Source organism: Oncorhynchus kisutch, linkage group LG5 (genome assembly GCF_002021735.2).
Source record: "Oncorhynchus kisutch isolate 150728-3 linkage group LG5, Okis_V2, whole genome shotgun sequence".
In the NCBI taxonomy this organism is placed as follows: domain Eukaryota; kingdom Metazoa; phylum Chordata; class Actinopteri; order Salmoniformes; family Salmonidae; genus Oncorhynchus; species Oncorhynchus kisutch.
This window is the reverse complement of record NC_034178.2, coordinates 48,571,553-48,590,925: the sequence shown is the minus strand read 5'-3', so window position 1 is coordinate 48,590,925 and position 19,373 is coordinate 48,571,553. Positions and strand designations below refer to the sequence as shown.

The 19,373-nt window shown below is 41.9% G+C and overlaps 1 protein-coding gene across 1 annotated transcript; it reads right to left on the bottom strand.

The window, feature by feature from the left end:
• Positions 1 to 467: 467 nt before the first annotated feature.
• On the bottom strand, positions 468 to 18,607 carry parp3 (poly (ADP-ribose) polymerase family, member 3). Its single transcript, XM_020483518.2, has 11 exons — positions 18,493 to 18,607; positions 17,737 to 17,952; positions 14,920 to 15,045; positions 14,578 to 14,760; positions 7,395 to 7,533; positions 6,642 to 6,859; positions 6,265 to 6,423; positions 5,978 to 6,064; positions 5,594 to 5,771; positions 5,261 to 5,404; positions 468 to 1,798 (listed from the first exon to the last, which is right to left on the bottom strand). The coding sequence occupies exons 2-11, from the start codon at positions 17,929 to 17,931 to the stop codon at positions 1,629 to 1,631; spliced, it is 1,599 nt and encodes a 532-aa protein (XP_020339107.1). The 5' UTR covers positions 17,932 to 17,952; positions 18,493 to 18,607; the 3' UTR covers positions 468 to 1,628.
• Positions 18,608 to 19,373: the final 766 nt, after the last annotated feature.

Genomic DNA, 19,373 nt, shown 5'->3' with positions numbered 1-19,373 from the left:
TCTATTATTTCGATGCAAATACATTTGATTTTACAACCAAATAGCACATTACTCAGTGAGGGTGAGGTATAATCTTGTCGTGACTCCTGAACTTTCCTATATTGGATTTAGTGATTGACCCAGCTGTGGTGATATGAGAACATTTCCACCAATCTCTGGATGACACTGTTCAAAATATAGGTTTATGGAAGAAACTAATGGTAAGCAAAACTGTGTTGGTGTTGCGGTTTATCGAAATGTGTTGTCTGAAGAATGTGGTCAACACATCCAACTGTGCATCTACAGCACGTTGCAAACATGTTGGGCAACAACCACTAAATAGTGGCAACCCACAGAAGTAACATCAAAAGTGCTGAAAAAATAACTTAAGAGTGATTGGTCAAAACACTGGGGTCTGGACTGAGTTACATAAATAGGTGAAAGCATATGCAGTCTCCTCAGAGAGAGAGAGAGGTCTGACAGCCAGCTGGAGGGTTATTTGTTTATTGAGCCTTCAAGTAAATAGATCAGGTGCAAAAAGGCTCAGAGAGGTGGTCTGAGACTGAGTGTTCACTAGTGACACCTCCTGGTTACAAGGCAGAAGGACATTCTCTCAACAGGCTGCTGTGTGCAATAAACAGCCCCATAGTGTCTCAGAATTCAAGTGCTGATCCAGAATCAGATGACCCTCCAATTATTCATTACGATTTAAAAGGCAAAACTGATCCTAGATCACGACTCCTACTCGAGACGCTTTGTGAATCTGTACCCAGGCCCAGGAAAATGTATAAACTGAGACAAGAGCATTGATCATCGCCACAGGAACTTTCAGAGCCTTGCTAGGTAACACATTAATATTATTAACATACACAGTCAACTGGGATTATAGATTTTCAAAGCTGCACAAATCTCCTTCATAGACGCACACTACATGCAAATCAAACTTCTATAAACATACAGATCAACTCTACAGTTATTCCTTCAATCATGCATTTTATTTCATGCCAATACAGCATACAGGCCTATCTAGTGTACTGAATTATGTTGCATGCACTAACATTCAAACAGTTACTGAAGAGAGATGTTTTCACAAAGTAGGTAAGTGAAAATAAAGCTTTATACAAGTATATTCAGAGTAGGAAATACTCACAGCTAAATGAAAACATATAGTGCAGAATAAAGATACAGGTAGATATTGTATTGCATATTAGTAAAGGTACAGTATTCACATTACATCCAGTAAAGGTAAAGAGAATAGTGCTCCCATAACAGAAATGAGTGGCCAAATAGTACAATAACATTGAAAATCCACAATACTATGGTCTGCTCAAAGTAAATATTGTAGACTAATGGAATTACAATAAGGATTATAATTTTAAGTGAGAGTGCAGTATTTATACTCCGTTTAAGAGTAGAATCACCAATGACTTGCAACTAAAACTGCCAATGGAAGACTTCAAAGCCTGTTGTGTAAAGCATAAGGCACAGAGAAGTATATCTGATACATTATAGACAACTTTGGTTGAATATGGTACTCAGTGACAGTGAGGTCTAACAACAACCACCTTCATTTGAACAATACTCTACCAATTAGACAGAGTAGGAGAAATTTCTCTCCTAGAGTGCATAGGTGCCTCTCCTCTCTCCGGTTAAAACTTGAGCTCCAGCAGGTAGCGGATGCGACACTGGTTCTCCTTGTAGACCAAATACTCGCTGTTGCAAAAGCAGCTGTCCTTGTACTGGGGCTGCTTAATGGGCTTGCCCTGAGGCACAGCCACCTGCTTACCATCCAGAGTCAGGAAGATGTCCTTAGAGGGGTCTGAAACAACACACAGTGTTCACTACACAACCATACAGCTGAAACACACAAGTGTTTACTATACAAACACTGTACTGATATACACAACAAAAGTGTTCACTAGACTTATGCAGTCTTCTGGATATCTGCTAATCATCTACCAGATGTTTAGACATACAGTAACCACTTCAGTAGTGTATATGGAGAAAGACCCTTGCAACTACAACTTTTTCGGTTACACAGAATCTTGGTTTCCCATCCTATTCAACTACGTCCCTCTGGCTTTTTATTCACGTTACCTGATGAAAATGCTGTACAATATGTGACCCGATTCAGGAAACTAGGCATATGTCGCAAGTCACGACTTCACAGGAGAGACTTTAGAACGTTAAAAAAATACTTGATCAAAATGCGTTTTCTGGCAGAAATGTCTTCAAGAACATGAACTTTCAAGCCATCTGTAAACACAAATAAAGTTGCAAAATTAATAGCCTAGTTGTTTTAGCCAAAGAAAAAGCCAAGAACATTCCCACTAACCATAACTGGCTGAGATAATGAGTGGGCCGGACATGCCGAGAGATGAGTTTCAGATTCTGTGGTGTAGCATCTTGTGTCTATAAAATGAGCTGTTCGTTATGCGTAGATAATCCTTTCTACTGAATCAAATCAAATCAAATGTATTTATATAGCCCTTCGTACATCAGCTGATATCTCAAAGTGTTGTACAAAACCCCAGCCTAAAAACATTTTTAAAAAGAATAGAAAACAAAGTGATAACTGGCTGCAGTTTGTTCGAAAGATATAACTTTAGCCATGGAGAACCGCAAATATGTTGCTACTGCTCTCAATAACACCGCTGCCCAGAATTTATCAGGCGCTATCGACAAAGGTCAGTGGGAAAAAGTTGTAATGGACTACTTTCTGGAGGACGACCGTGCCATGCTGACTTTCTCTAGGACTCTGTAAATGTATCAGACGATGAGGAAATCCCTGATTTAGGTAAAAACATTTAATTGAAGAAGACATTGTAGAGTCTTCTGATGACTGTGATGGGGAAGAAACGGCGATCAACAGTGTTGTTGTCACGGAAGACATTAACCCGAGTTTTGAAATCAGTGGATCACAACGGGCCAAACAAGCTGTGCAAACTAAATGGAAAAGACACAGGATGTCTTATTTAATGAAAGGGGTTGCAGGCTGCCGTGAAGCTTTCATCCATATATGGGTAAGAATCTAACTACAGTTTCAGAGAGTACACTACCGTCCAAACGTTTGGGGTCACTAAGAATTTTTTAAAAGAAAATAACATCAAATTAATCAGAAATACAGTGTAGACACTGTTAATGTTGTAAATGACTATTGTAGCTGGAAATGGCAGATTTTTTACTTGGGTGTACAGAGGCCCATTATCAGCAACCATCACTCCTGTGTTCCAATGGCACGTTGTGTTAGCTAATCCAAGTTTACAATTTTAAAAGGCTAATTGACCATTAGAAAACCCTTTTGCAATTATGTTAGCACAGCTGAAAACAGTTGTGCTAATAAAAGAAGCAATACAACTGGCCTTCTTTAGACTAGTTGAGTATGTGGAGCAACAGCATTTGTGGGTTCGATTACAGGCTCAAAATGGCCAAAAACAAAGACCTTACTTCTGAAACTCGTCAGTCAATTCTTGTTCTGAGAAATGATGACTATTCCATGCGAGAAATTGTCAAGAAACTGAAGAACTCGTACAACGCTGTGTACTACTCCCTTCACAGAACAGCGCAAAATGGCTAACCAGAATAGAAAGAGGAGTGGGAGGCCCCGGTGCACAACTGAGCAAGAGGACAAGTACATTAGAGTGTCTAGTTTGAGAAACAGACGCCTCACAAGTCCTCAACTGGCAGCTTCATTAAGTACCCACAAAACACCAGTCTCAACATCAACAGTGATGCAGGATGCAGGCCTTCTAGGCTGAGTTGCAAAGAAAAAGTCGTATCTCAGACTGGTCAATAAAAATAAAAGATTAAGATGGACAAAAGAACACAGACACTGGACAGAGGGACTCTGCCTAGAAGGCCAGCATCCCGGAGTCACCTCTTCACTGTTGACATTGAGACTGGTGTATTGCAGGTATTATTTAATGAAGCTTCCAGTTGGGTGTAGTCAAAGGAGAGCTCTCCAGTAGGTACCAAAACTTTCCAAGCCCTTTTCTCAAAACTAAGTTTACAAGTGTATCAACTTTCAAAGCAGAATAACTTTCCCCATTGTTCGACAAAAATGCTGTATGATATCCCATTTTGTAGCTCAGTCTTTACTTTATCCAATGGGAAGAAAAAAAACTATTTTTGCTACATAAGACCGAATCCAGGTGGTGAGTCACATATGATCTTGTTGCCATCTGATGCACATTCAAAATGTCATAGAAAAATCAACCCCGCAGATCTCCCCCTGTTCTTTGCAGTGCACTGATTGTATTACTGCTGATGATATCTGGAAATGTGCATGTACACACTGGTCCGTCTACAGTTGCTAGCCACAATTCTGACTTGTGCTCCGAATTCTGCTTCACTGATTTCTGCTTACGTAAATGCCTGGGTTTTCTGCACATTAACACTAGAAGCTTATTACCCAAAATGTATCAATTGAAAGTGTGAGTTCACAGCTCCAATCCAGATGTGTTGGTCATTACTGAGACATTGTTAAGAAAGAGTGTTCTGAACACTGATGTTAACCTTTCTGGTTATAACCTTTTTCGGCAAGACAGATCTTCCAAAGGTGGTGGAGTGGCAATCTTTACCAAGGAACACATTCAGTGCTCGGTAGTCTGTTCCCAACCAACTTGATTAGCTGGTTTTAAGCTTTCAAATAGCTATTTGTTGACTGTTGCTGAGTGCTATCACCCACCATCAGCACCCGCCTGTACCCAAACTGCCCTACCTAACATGGTTTAGACCCTTTCTTCTTTAAAGTTGTGGCCCTATCATAGTTGAGCCTCTTTCACCTTTTTAACATGTCTTTCCTCTCTGGGGAGTTTCCCAGTGCTTGGAAGGCACTGGGAAATCCTAACTGTCATAGGTCAATTTCTATCTTGTCCTTTTTATCAAAAGTCAACTGACTGGCTTTCGTAGTCTATAGTATTCTCTCTGGTATGCAATCTGGTTTCTGCTTAGGTTATGGATGTGTCACTGCAACGTAAAGGTCTTATATTATGTCACCATTGCTCTTGATTCTAAGCAATGTTGTGCTGCTACAGTTATTGACTTGGCCAAAGCTTTTGATACGGTAGACCATTCCATTCTTGTGGATCGGCTAAGGAATATTGGTGTCTCTGAGGAGTATTTGGCCTGGTTTGCCAACTACCTCTTCAGAGTGTGCAGTGTGTAAAGTCAGAACGTTTGCTGTCTCAGCCATTGCCTGTCAACAAGGGAGTACCCTAAGGCTCGATCCTAGGACCCACGCTCTTCTTAATGTACATTAACATAGCTCAGGCTACTGTACCTGGTTCCAACTGTCCTCTAGCCACCACGCAGTCGTAGCCGGTAGGAGCCTCCTTCAGGGAGCTGTCGTCCATAGTGATGGTGTTTTCCTTCCCCAGCGCCACCTCGTTCAGAAACATCACCCCCCTGTCTTTAGATGTACGCACTACACAGGGACAGGACACATATGTAGTAAGTAGCACAGTATTTCTTCACAAAACGAAGTGTCGTAGTAGTGCACCTAACAGTCTTATACTCACTACATGAACATACATTTGGAAATTGACTGGATATTCCGAAGATGACGTCTAAAATAGATCCCGGTAGTTCAGCCACATGGTAGCTATAGCCTCACCGTATGCAGCTGACTTGCTGTTCTCCGAGGCAAAGTAGATGCCCCTGCCCACACGGCCCCCTGACTGGGGCATGATCCGCAGCCCGCCCTTCAAGATGGCTGCCACCACCGCCACATTGGTACCATGCCACAGCAGACGCCGGTTCTCTAGACCGTCGTTCTCCCTGAATCTCTCCGCCTGGGGAGAACAATCCCCACAGAAAGATCAATCACCTTAAATACTAACGCTAAGTCAAACAAACCTACAGTTATAACAATATATTATTTATTTTATACATGCATCAGCACAAAAATCAAGATCACAGCAAATTTGTAAAAAAATGAATGCTGTATTACATACTACAAGAATTATGACATGAAGTTGTTGTGCCATATGTTACCCACCTCAGTCTCTCTGTCCACCTCCCAGACATCTATAATCTTTGGCTGGTTGTGGCTATATGCAGTGGCCTTCAGGTATTTCTCTATTAGCTTTAAATGAGGCAAGAATGGAAATACAATGGAAGCTTAACATTTACAATATTCTTCTCTTTTGTAGTATAAATTATGCTTTGTCACAGTAAAGTCACCCATTTAAATATGACCATCCGCATATCACTAAAGACTTGTCTGATTTTGAACAATACAGTGGTGTTTGTATAGAATTCAACTTCTATTAGAGACCACGGTACCTTGAATTCCTGTGTATCTCTTTGTAGTAGAGCAAGTTTGCAGCTGAGAGACAGATAGTTTTGGTCCAGTGGATGAGGTACTTTCTCCACCTCCATCTGCTCCTGGGCCTTCTCAGTCTCAGCCTTCAAGTTCTGGGCTATCTCTATATCAGCCAGCACCTGCAGGGGACAGCACAGTCAGGAATGGGATCAGGCCTGGACAAGACCACTCATCATGATTAGGGCCAGGAGTTTCACCAGACTTGATCAGGGAAAACTGGGTTCTTATTGTAGGCTATTAAAAAACTATTGGCCCTAAATAGTACTGATCAAGATCAATGTCATTCCATAAAGCACAATACTGTGACAGCGTCTAATCAAGTACAAGGTGATCTCACCAGAAGCATCTCCTTCTTCTTCTCCACGATCTCAGAACTGTCGATGACCGGGGGCCTGGTGCGTCCAAAGTTGTGTGGGATGGTGGTGAAGAACTTGGAGGAGAGTTCCTCCAGTTTGGGCCTGCTGGCGTTAATGGCTCCCTCAATCTCCTCCAGCACCTCAAAGCCCTTAGCAATCTGCATCTTGCTCAGCTTCCCCAGGGGCATCTTCTTTATGTCTGGTGGCCCAAAGAGAGAGAGGCAATAAGGGGGATATGATTACACACATATCACTGCTCTGTCTGAGTTCATACGTTAGGCCTATATAAACTGTGCAGGTGTCTGTTGACTGCTCTCCTCTACATTAGTAAATGTGGTAGTTAGGGAACTTGCAACAGCTGAATAAACATTGTATACATTTTATAGTCCTACTTACATTATCGATCAGACAGACTAGGTTTTATATGGCTTAGACATTTAGCTCCAGATCGCCAGGCTTTACCCCCCATTTAAAATGACTAATGATTTAGGATGCTCTTCTCTGATCACATAGAGCAGATGCCTGGGCTTCCCTGACTTCAGTTTAACAGCCAAGTATATCATTGCACTGACAGAGTAAAACACAATACAACAAGCAGTCCAGTCCAACAGGTATGTTACATAACAGAACATGTGTACATAGACAGACCACACCCAGGCTTACTGTCTGAGGAACAGAAAGTTGCTTCAGTGCTGGAGGGGTACAGGTGGTATGATGGACAGATTGACACCCACCCAGGTTCATGCACTCCATGGCCTCTTTGAACATGTCATTGCTGAAGATGAGCTGGATGAGCTTCTGCGTGGGGCTGTCCAGGGTGCAAGGAAGGATGTTTCTGGGGCCCTTGCCAATCTTCCCATCAACACAGTCCACCTGCAAAAGCCAGAAGAGAGCATGTTATAGAGAGGGAACAAAAATGGACACAGCAAAACTATAATGAGTCAGCCTGACCACCTGAGTGTATTGTAAGACATACTAAATTACAGGAGCCAGGAAGGTAAAATGTTGTTATTCTTTAGAGTATGGATGGGCGATGTCTGAAATTACATTTTAGCCTACCTTTTAAAAACTAATATTACAGCCATATCAAGTGCAGGCTATTGCTATTTCATCATCTTAAGCATCTGGGTAAGGGCATTTGCGTAATTCTTTCTTCCTTTAGGCTACTTCAGACTGTAAATAAAAATAAAAAGGCATTTCACTTAGTAACTATAGAATAGTCTGCCTTATACTAAATCAGAATAAAAAACAATGGCTGACTTGGGTGTTAAGCAGTCCTTCGGTTTCAGGCAATGGATGGACAGACTACAAACCTCCAACATTTACAAGTCCATCATCCTGCAGAGTTTGCTACTCTGGGCAGAAAAGGTGAACATGCTAGTGTTTGCTGCCAAAAACCTTTAGGTAGATCTAAGACATGGTTCCTCATTGCACTTTATTTAAATGTAGCCTATATTCAGATCCAGATGCATCTTATTCGAAAGACATAGCCTATAGATTAAACTAAAATATTCTGTCAAACCCTTAGACTTACATGCATAGCTTTTTTTGGACTCGTTTGTTATTTTAGTACTTATTTTGTTCAGGCTACTTTATTTATTTTGTAACTTGTTTGCCTATACTTAGGATTTGTACAGTTCGAAATGCAAAAAAGCATATGCTAATTGGCCTATTCATTTCTTGCCAAAGCCAATGTTTATTCAAGTGTTAAAGAATGTTATAGGCTAAATAATTAGATTTTCAGGAGCTGACTTGTGTGTGTCTGTGTTATTTTGCTCATCTTAATCTTTAAAAAAAAAAAAACTTTTATTGGCCAGTTTGGGATATGGCTTTTTCTTTGCAACTCTGCCTAGAAGGCCGGCATCCCAGTCTCACCTCGACTGTTGACGTTGAGACTGGTGTTTTGCGGGTACTATTTAATGAAGCTACCAGTTGAGGACTTGTGAGGCGTCCGTTTCTCAAATTAGACACTTTAATGTACTTGTCCTCCTGCTCAGTTGTGCACCGAGGCCTCCCACTCCCCTTTCTATTCTGGTTAGAGCCAGTTTGCGCTGTTCTGTGAAGGGAGTAGTACACAGCGTGGTATGAGATCTTCAGTTTCCTGACAATTCCTCGCATGGAATAGCCATGATTTCTCAGAACAAGAATAGACTGACGAGTTACAGAATAAAGTGCTTTGTTTCTGGCCATTTTGACCCTGTAATCGAACCCACAAATGCTGATGCTCCAGATACTCATCTAGTCTAAAGAAGGCCAGTGTTTCTCCTTCTTTAATCAGAACAACAGTTTTCAGCTGTACTAACATAATTGCAAAAGGGTTTTCTAATGATCAATTAGCTTCTAAGTGACCACAAACTCTGTGTGATATATATATATATATACACATACACACATATATACACACACAGTGGGGAAAACAAGTATTTGATAACACTGCCGATTTTGCAGGTTTCCTACTTACAAAGCATGTAGAGGTTTGTAATTTTTATCATAGGTACACTTCAACTGTGAGAGACGGAATCCAAAACAAAAATCCAGAAAAATCACATTGCATAATTTAAGTAATTAATTTGCATTTTATTGCATGACATAGGTGGTATTATGGAATACTGAAGTATAATTACAAGCATTTCATAAGTGTCAAAGGCTTTTATTGACAATTACATGAAGTTGAAGCAAAGAGTCAATATTTGCAGTGTTGACCCTTCTTTTTCAAAACCTCTGCAATCTGCCCTGGCGTGCTGTCAATTAACTTCTGGGCCACATCCTGACTGATGGCAGCCCATACTTGCATAATCAATGCCTGGAGTTTGTCAGAATGTGTGGGGTTTTGTTTGTCCACCCGCCTCTTGAGGATTGACCACAAGTTCTGAATGGGATTAAGGTCTGGGGAGTTTCCTGGCCATGGACCAAAAATATTGATGTTTTGTTCCCCGAGCCACTTAGTTATCCCTTTTGCCGTATGGCAAGGTGTTCCATCATGTGGGAAAAGGCATTGTTCGTCACCAAACTGTTCCTGGATGGTTGGGAGAAGTTGCTCTCGGAGGATGTGTTGGTACCATTCTTTATTCATGGCTGTGTTCTAGGGGCAAAATTGTGAGTGAGCCCACTCCCTTGGCTGAGAAGCAACCCCACACACACATGAATGGTCTCAAGATGCTTTACTGTTGGCATGACACAGGACTGATGGTAGCACTCACCTTGTCTTCTCCGGACAAGCTTTTTTCCGGATGTCCCAAACAATCGGAAAGGGGATTCAGAGAAAATGACTTTACCCCAGTCCTCAGCAGTCCAATCCCTGTACCTTTTGCAGAATATCCATCTGTCCCTGATGTTTTTCCTGGAGAGAAGTGGCTTCTTTGCTGCCCTTCTTGACACCAGGCCATCCTCCAAAAGTCTTCGCCTCACTGTGCGTGCAGATGCACACACACCTGCCTGCTGCCATTCCTGAGCAAGCGCTGTACTGTTCGTGCCCCGATCCCGCAGCTGAATCAATTTTAGGAGACGGTCCTGGCGCTTGCTGGACTTTCTTGGGCGCCCAACAATTGAACCGCTCTCCTTGAAGTTCTTGATGATCCGATAAATGGTTGATTTAGGTGCAATCTTACTGGCAGCAATATCCTTCCCTGTGAAGCCCTTTTTGTGCAAAGCAATGATGACGGCACGTGTTTCCTTGCAAGTAACCATGCTTGACAGAGAAAGAACAATGATTCCAAACACCACCCTCCTTTTGAAGCTTCCAGTCTTTTATTCGAACTCAATCAGCATGACAGAGTGATCTCCAGCCTTGTCCTTATCAACACTCACACCTGTGTTAACTAGAGAATCACTGGCATGATGTCAGCTGGTCCTTTTGTGGCAGGGCTGAAATGCAGTAGAAATGTTTTTTGGAGATTCATGTCATTTGCATGGCAAAGAGGGACTTTGCAATTAAGTGCAATTCATCTGATCACTCTTTATAACATTCTGGAGTATATGTAAATTGCCAAACTGAGGCAGCAGACTTGAAAATGTATATTTGTGTCACTAAAAACTATAGGCCACGACTGTGTGTGTGATATGTATTTGTTATTATCCAATTACTCTACATTGTAGAATTTGTATTTATTTAACTAGGCAAGTCAGTTAAGAACAAATTCTTATTAACAATGACAGCCTACCAATGACAACCTTATGTTATTTATTTTAAACAAGAGAGACAACACTACGTAAAGAGAGGCCTAAGACAACATAGAAAGGTAGCAACACAACAACATGGTAGCAACAACATGGCAGCAGCACAAAACATGGTACAAACATTATTGGGCACAGACAAGAGCAAAGGTCAAGAAGGTAGAGACAACAATACGTCGCTCAAAGCAGCCACGACTGTCAATAAGATTGTCCATGATTGAGTCTTTGAATGAAGACATGGAGATAAAACTGTCCAGTTTGAGTGTTTGTTGCAGCTCGTTCCAGTCGCAGCGAACTGAAAAAACAAGCAACCCAGGGATGCGTGCGCTTTGGCGACCTTTAACAGAATGTGACTGGCAGAACGGGTGTTGGAGGATGAGGGCTGCAGTAGATATCTCAGATAGGGGGGAGTGAGGCATAAGAGGGTTTTATAAACAAGCATCAACCAGTGGGTCTTGCGACGGGTATACAGAGTAGTATAGAGTGCAGTGATGTGGCCTATAAGGAGAATTGGTGGCAAATAGGATGGCTGAATGGTAAAGAACATTTAGCCGCTCAAGAGCACCCTTACTATAAATTATGTCTCCATAATCTAGCATGGGTAGGATGGTCATCTGAATCAGGGTTAGTTTGGCAGCTGGGGTGAAAGAGGAGTGATTACGATAGAGGAAACCAAGTCTAGATTTAACGTTAGCCAGCAGCTTTGATATATGCTGAGAGAAGGACAGTGTAAAGTCGAGCCACACTCCCAAGTACTTGTATGAGGTGACTACCTCAAGCTCTAAGCCCTCAGAGGTAGTAATTAACACCTGTGGGGAGAGGGGCATTATTCTTACCAAACCACCCTAACCATGTGTATGTGACAAATACAATTTGATTTGAGAATGCCAAGAGTGTGCAAAGCTGTCCTCAAGGTAAAGGGTGGGTACTTCAAATAGCCTCAAATATTCAACATTTTGATTTGTTTAACACTTGTCTGGTTATGTGTTATTTCATAGTTTTGATGTCTTCACCATTATTCTACGAAGTTAAAAAAATAATAATAATTAATGGAGAATTAAAGAAAAACCCTGGAATGAGTAGGTATGTCCAAACTTTTGACTGGTACTGTAAGTATTCAGACCCTTTACTCAGTACTTTATTGAAGCACCTTTGGCAGCGATTACGGCATAGAGTCTTCTTGGGTATGCTACTACAAGCTTGGCACACTTGTATTTGGCGAGTTTCTCCCATTCTTCTCTGCAGATCCTCTCAAGCTCTGTCAGGTTGGATTGGGAGCGTTGCCGCATAGCTATTTTCTGGCCTCTCCAGATGTTTGATCGGGTTCAAGTCTGGGCTCTTACTGGGCCACTCAAGGACATTCAGAGACTTGACCCAAAGCCACTCCTGCATTGTCTTGGCTGGGTGCTTAGGGTCATGGTCCTGTTGGAAGGTGAACCTTCTCTCCAGTCTGAGGTCCTGAGCAGGTTTTCATCAATCTCTGTACTTTGCTCTGTTCATCTTTCCCTCGATCCTGACTAGTCTCCCAGTCCCCGTCACTGAAAAACATCCCACAGCATGATGCCACCACCATGCTTCACTGTAGGGATGGTGCTAGGTTTCCTTCAGACGTGACACTTGGCATTCAGGTCAAAGAGTTGGTTTCATCAGACCAGAGAATATTTTTTTCTCATGGTCTGAGAGTCTTTAGGTACCTTTTGGCAAACTCCAAGCAGGCTGTCTTGTGCCTTTTACTGAGGAGGCTTCTGTCTGGCCACTCTAGCAAAAAGGCCTGTTTGGTGGAGTGCGTCATAGGTGGTTGTCCTTCTGGAAGGTTCTCCCATCTCCACAGAGGAACTCTGGAGCTCTGTCAAGAGTGACCATAGGGTTCTTCAAGACCCTTCTCCCCCGATTGCTCTGTTTGGCAGGGCGGCCAGCTCCAGGAAAAGTCTTGGTGGTTCCAAACTTCTTCCACTTAAGAATGATGGAGACCACTGTGTTCCTGGGGACCTTCAATGCTGCAGACATTTTTGGGTACCCTTCCCCAGATCTATGCCTCGAAGTGTGTCTCAAAGCTCTACAGAGATTTCCTTTGACCACTACTTTTTTTGCTCTGACATGCACGGTTAACTGTGGAACCTTATATGTGTGTGCCTTTCCAAATCATGTCCAATCAACTGAATTTATCACAGGTGGACTCCAATCAAGTTGTAGAAACATCTCAAGGATGATCAATGGAAACAGGATGCACCTGAGCTCAAATTCTAATCTCATAGCAAAGCATAGCAAAGGCTTATGTAAAGGCATTTATGTTTTTATTTTTAATAAACATTAGGTTTTTGCTTTGTCATTATGGGATATTGTGTGTAGACTGAGAATTATAATTTATTTAAAGCATTTTTAGAATAAGGCTGTAACGTAAACTAAAAAGAAAGAAATTCCATTTTCAGGACCCTGTCTTTCAAAGATAATTCATTAAAATCCAAATAACTTCACAGATCTTCATTGTAAAGGGTTTAAACACTCTTTCCCATGCTTGTTCAATGAACCATAAACAATTAATGAACATGCACCTGTGGAACAGTCATTAAGACACTAACAGCTTACATACGGTAGGCAATTAAGGTCACAGTAATGAAAACTTATGACACTAAAGAGGCCTTTCTACTGACTCTGAAAAACACCAAAAGGGTCCCTGCTCTTCTGCGTGAACGTGCCTTAAGCATGCTGCAAGGAGGCATGAGGACTGCAGATGAGGCCTGGGCAATAAATTGCAACGTCCGTACTGTGAGATGCCTAAGACAGCGCTACAGGGAGACAGGACGGATAGCAGATCGCAGTGGCAGACCCCATATAACAACACCTGCACAGGATCGGTACATCCAAACATCACACCTGTAGGACAGGTACAGGATCGCAGCAACAACTGCCCGAGTTACACCAGGAATGCACAATCCCTCCATCAGTGCTCAGACTGTCCGCAATAGGCTGAGAGAGGCTGGACTGAGGGCTTGTAGGCCTGTTGTAAAGGCAGGTCCTCACCAGACATCAACGGCAACAACGTCACTGGGCACAAACCCACCGTCACTGGACCAGACAGGACCGGCAAAAAGTGCTCTTCATTGACGAGTCCCATTGAGCACATCTGGGAACAGTTGGATCGGAGGGTGAGGGGCTAGGGACATTCCCCTCGGAAATGTCTGGGAGCTTGCAGATGCCTTGGTGGAAGAGGGGTAATATCTCACAGCAAGAACTGGCAAATCTGGTGCAGTCCATGAGGAGGAGATGCACTGCAGTACTTAATGCAGCTGGTGGCCACACCAGATACTGACTGTTACTTTTGATTTTGATCCCCCCCTTTGTTCAGGGACACATTATTCCAGTTCTGTTAGTGACATGTCTGTGGAACTTGTTCAGTATATGTCTCAGTTGTTGAATCTTGTTATGTTCATACGAATATTTACACATGTTAAGTTCTCAAAATAAACGCAGTTGACAGTGAGTGGACGTTTCGTTTTTTTTGCTAAGTTTACAAAAAATGTACGCTATGTCAATAGGGAATAGGCCATTTGGCTTGTCGCAATGCTGTGTATTCAGCGCTGCCAGACTCCGGTGGTGAAATCAAGTTCAAATATGCTAAAACATAGTTTATGATATTACAATGTCATTACCATCGACAATGACTGTCAAACATCATTGATACATAAAATTGCCAAACCCTACTTTAGAATCCGTGGTCCTACTGAGACCCAGCCACCACTTTACCTTGACCTCTGCATCCTGGTCTCCATCCACCTCTATCAGGGTGTACTTCCCTGGGTGAGACACAAAGTTGTCCCGCTCCTTCCAGCTGTTCTTCGTCTTGTCTTTGAACTTCTTCTCAAAGTCTTTGATGGCTTTGTCTGGGCTGTTGGAGAGGTCTGATAGGTTTGACTGGCCCGTTTCCCCCTGTAAGGGAGAGAGAAGATGATGATGCTTCAATTCTGGGTGCTCAATAAATTAATAGCTTAGTATTTAACATAATTAACAAAAATGTAGATTTACTACTAAAGTATACACAGGGATGTCTAGTAAACTACCATCGTGTCTGTCAAAAATTAAGCTTACCACTCTTCCCCATCTGGTCCAGCAGTAGTAAGAGTCATCTATACACAACACTTGAATGACATAAAACTTGTTGTTGTTATTTCCAATGTTGGTCTGATTCAGCATGCAATCATAATCTTCATACACCTGTGGGGGAGATTAAAGGAGGAACATGATTCAGGAAAGCAGTCAGATAAAAATGAGCACATTCATCTATTGCACTGCACAGCAGTCTGTCCTGTTGTTGTGACTGCAAGGCTGATCAAACAATTCAAGACAAATACCTGTAACTAGTGACAGTTTCTCAGATTCTGCTATATATGAATGATTAGCAAACATGGTGTAGCAACACATTGGTCTTTTGAAACAGCTATAACTGAATGCAGCATATACAGTAGATATGAGTGACCTTACACACTCATTATCTCAGGTATCTTGGGGGAGCGTACACTACAACTGAGCAGAGGTAATGTCTTGAACAAGGAAAGAAGAGAATAGTCCCCTTCTGCATTAGATGAATTCAAGGGGCAAGTGTCTCTCACTCTCAGGGAGTTTACTTCCAACTGAAACTTTTACTGTACCCTACATGTCACTTCTAAGGTTTGTATATTGGAATGTAGTCAAACCTCATTGATTCTAAATGAAGGGTGTGGCTGAAGTGAACTCAAAGCTATTCATTGTCATAGCCTTTAGTCAGTGTGTGACAAGTAGAGGTCGACCGATTAATTAGGTCCGATTTCAAGATTTCATAACAATCGGAAATCGGTATCTTTGGAAACCTTTTTTTACACCTTTATTTAACTAGGCAAGTCAGTTAAGAACAATTCTTATTTTCAATGACGGCCTAGGAACGGTGGGTTAAACCCCTCGTTCCGGGGCAGAACGACATTGACTGTCAAACATCATTGATACATAAAATTGCCAAACCCTTGTCAGCTCGTGGGATTCAATCTTGCAACCTTACAGTTAACTAGTCCAACGCTCTAACCACCTGCCTCTCATTGCACTCCACGAGGTGTGCAATGCACTCCACGAGGTGTGCAATGCACTCCACATTACGCGAATGCAGTAAGCCAAGGTAAGTTGCTAGCTAGCATTAAACTTATCTTATAAAAAACAATCAATCATAATCACTACTTAACTACACATGGTTGATAATATTACTAGTTTATCTAGCGTGTCCTGCGTTGCATATAATCGATGCGGTGCGTATCGTTGCTCCAATGTGTACCTAACCATGAACATCAATGCCTTTCTTAAAATCAATACACAGAAGTATGTATTATTTATATATATATATATATATATCTGCATATTTAGCTAAAATAAATCCAGGTTAGCATGCAATATTAACCTACAGTTTGGGCTGCCTAATTTGCCAGAATTTTACGTAATTATGACATAACATTTTAGGTTGTGCAATGTAACAGGAATATTTAGCCTAATGGACCCCTTAGATAAAATATGGAACGATTCCATATTTCACTGAAAGAATAAACGTCTTGTTTTCGAAATGATAGTTTCCGGATTCGACCATATAATTTTTATTTATTTTACCTTTATTTAACTAGGCAAGTCAGTTAAGAACAAATTCTTATTTTCAATGACGGCCTCGGAACAGTGGGTTAACTGCCTGTTCAGGGGCAGAACGACAGATTTGTAACTTGTCAGCTTGGGGATTTGAATCTCCAACAATTCGGCTGCTAGTCCAACGCTCTAACCACTAGGCTACCCTGCCGCCCCTAATGACCTAAGGCTCGTATTTCTGTGTGTTATTATGCTATAACTAAGTCTATGATTTGATAGAGCAGTCTGACTGAGCAGTGGTAGGCAGCAGCAGGCTCGTAAGCATTCATTCAAACAGCACTTTCATGCGTTTTGCCAGCAACTCTTCGTTGTGCGTCAAGCATTGCGTTGTTTATGACTTCAAGCCTATCAACTCCCGAGATTAGGCTTGTGTAACCGATGTGAAATGGCTAGCTAGTTAGCAGGGTGCGCGCTAATAGAGTTTCAAACGTCACTCGCTCTGAGACTTGGAGTGGTTGTTCCCCTTGCTCTGCATGGGTAACGCTGCGTCGAGGGTGGCTGTTGTCATTGTGTTCCTGGTTCGAGCCCAGGGAGGAGCGAGGAGAGTGACGGAAGCTGTACTGTTACACTGGCAATACTAAAGTGCCTATAAGAACATCCAATAGTCAAAGGTTAATGAAATACAAATGGTAGAGAGAGAAATAGTCCTATAATTCCTATAATAACTACAACCTAAAACCTCTTACCTGGGAATATTGAAGACTCATGTTAAAAGGAACCACCAGCTTTCATATGTTCTCATGTTCTGAGCAAGGAACAAACGTTAGCTTTCTTACATGGCACATATTGCACTTTTACCTTCTCCAACACTTTGTTTTTGCATTATTTAAACCAAATTGAACATGTTTCATTATTTATTTGAGGCCAAATTGATTTTGATGTTAAGTTAAAATAAGTGTTCATTCAGTATTGTTGTAATTGTCATTATTACAAATAATAGTTTTAAATTTTTTTTTTTTTTTTTTTTTTTTTTTTTTTTTTTTTAAATCGGCCGATAAAAACCGGTATAGGCTTTTTTTTTTAGGTCCTCCAATAATCGGTATCGGCGTTGAAAAATCTTAAATCGGTCTACCTCTAGTGACAAGTGCTTCAATCACAGTAACACTTTCAAAGTACCTCAATGAGTACTACTGACTGCACAGGAGGACTTTTGAGCTGAAATAGGATACAATATATATGTATGATTGGTGGCACAGGCAGCCCAATAAATAGCCTGCTACCTGCCTTGATACGGCATGATGTCCAACTCACCCTTCCTGAATGCTGTTCTGACAGCAAGCAGTGCTCATCAGCCTTCCTTTTGCCCTTCACTTCTGGCCCTGCAGCCTTCAGAGCCTCTTTGGCAGAGGTAAAGGCATCCTTTGGTGTGTCAGGCTCTTGCTTGACCTTCTTTCCACCCGCTTTATTGGCTTTGGTGGATGAGGCAGCCCTCCTCTTTGGTGCCATCCCTTATCTGTATTTCAATCACTGCAGAAAAGAGAAACATTATGCATCAACAAAACACTACATTTTGAAGATAGTATTGATGCACTTGAGGCAGGTGCTTTTCACTTTTTCTGGCACACTGGCCAATGGCAGTGGTGTTTTGATACAGCTGAGTGAGGCGTGGTACTTCCAGTAACACAGAAGTAGCAGCAGACACAGCAGAAACAGCAGACAAGCTTTGACGTGGCTGGTAAATTCCCTGACATTGTCTGAGGCACTGAGAAGGTTGAGCGAGTGCTAATTAGCTAGCTATAGCAGCTGTCCTGGCTGTATTTCCATGTACAACCCCTCAGTAATGTTTAGGTATATAGCTAGCTAGTTCAGTTAGCTTGGCGCAAAGTCCAGTAACTTCATTTTGTGGGTGTGTAGCTAGCTAGCTAACGTTAGCTTAACGCCGTTGGTATCGAGAAGTTCACGCACTAGCGTTAGCTAGCTAACTACAAGGCTATGGATGCCGCTACAGTTGACAGGAATTGGAAGCTAGCTAAATAATTTGCGAACCTTTATCGACTTGCTACTTACCTTAGAGCAGGTATTCGGCAGCTCGAGCGGTCACTGTCAGAAGTAGCAGAACAAAATATTTTGACAGGCACACTTCTCAACGACTGTCGTGGAAGTTCTACTTCCGCTTTTAAAGGGGGGGGGGGGGGGGGTAAGCGGCATTCAGAAAGTTGCAGATACAAATGTACATAATAGAGCACACACGCACACAAGGTGCAATTTTGAAATGTTCTTGTTCATCCGCAGTTTTTCTCTTATTATGTTAGTCACTGACAGTCACTCAATTAGACCAAGTCAGCTAAAACATTTTAGATTGGTAAATAGCCATCTATCTTAAATGGTAGTAATCATGGTCGAAGTAATGTTAGTCACTCTCACTCAGATATCATATAAAAAAAACTGCTAGCATTTCTCTCCACCCCATGGCAGTGTGTAGACTTGCAACAAACTTGCTTTATAAGTACAAAAAAAAATCTATGCCCCATGGCAAAATGTGTAGAATTGCAGAAAATTTACTCTGAAACATTCTCTCTGCTGTCAAGAGGGGGGCCGCTAAAATGCTTTGAGGGGGGAAAGGCTAGTGCATGTGTGGGTGTGTGGGTATGGATGTGGGTACTGCAGACCCCCGAGCCACTGTGGCCCCTCATGATGAGTTCAGATTTTTTGTGGCCAACACTCCCATCAATGTTTCCCATCAGAGAGACTGTCCGTTCAAGGTATGGTCCGTAATTCATATTACACACTGAGACCTTCATGTGCACTTTATTTGATAGGGAAATCAATCTGAATTTCTGAATTCAATGTTGTGCCATTCTGTATTGAATACAAAAGTATTATCAGGCATTGAAAATGCTTTGGCAATTGGTCCTCATAAATAAGGAACTGCTAACAAACTACTACAG

Excerpts from the sequence above, each read along its gene's own strand:
- parp3 (XM_020483518.2), bottom strand. The coding sequence starts at position 17,931 with ATGGCACCAAAGAGGAGGGCTGCCTCATCCACCAAAGCCAATAAAGCG. Across the intron at positions 6,424-6,641 it reads AGAAGAAGGAGATGCTTCTG|GTGCTGGCTGATATAGAGAT; the intron begins GTGAGATCACCT and ends TGTCCCCTGCAG. Across the intron at positions 5,772-5,977 it reads AGGTGGACAGAGAGACTGAG|GCGGAGAGATTCAGGGAGAA; the intron begins GTGGGTAACATA and ends TGTTCTCCCCAG.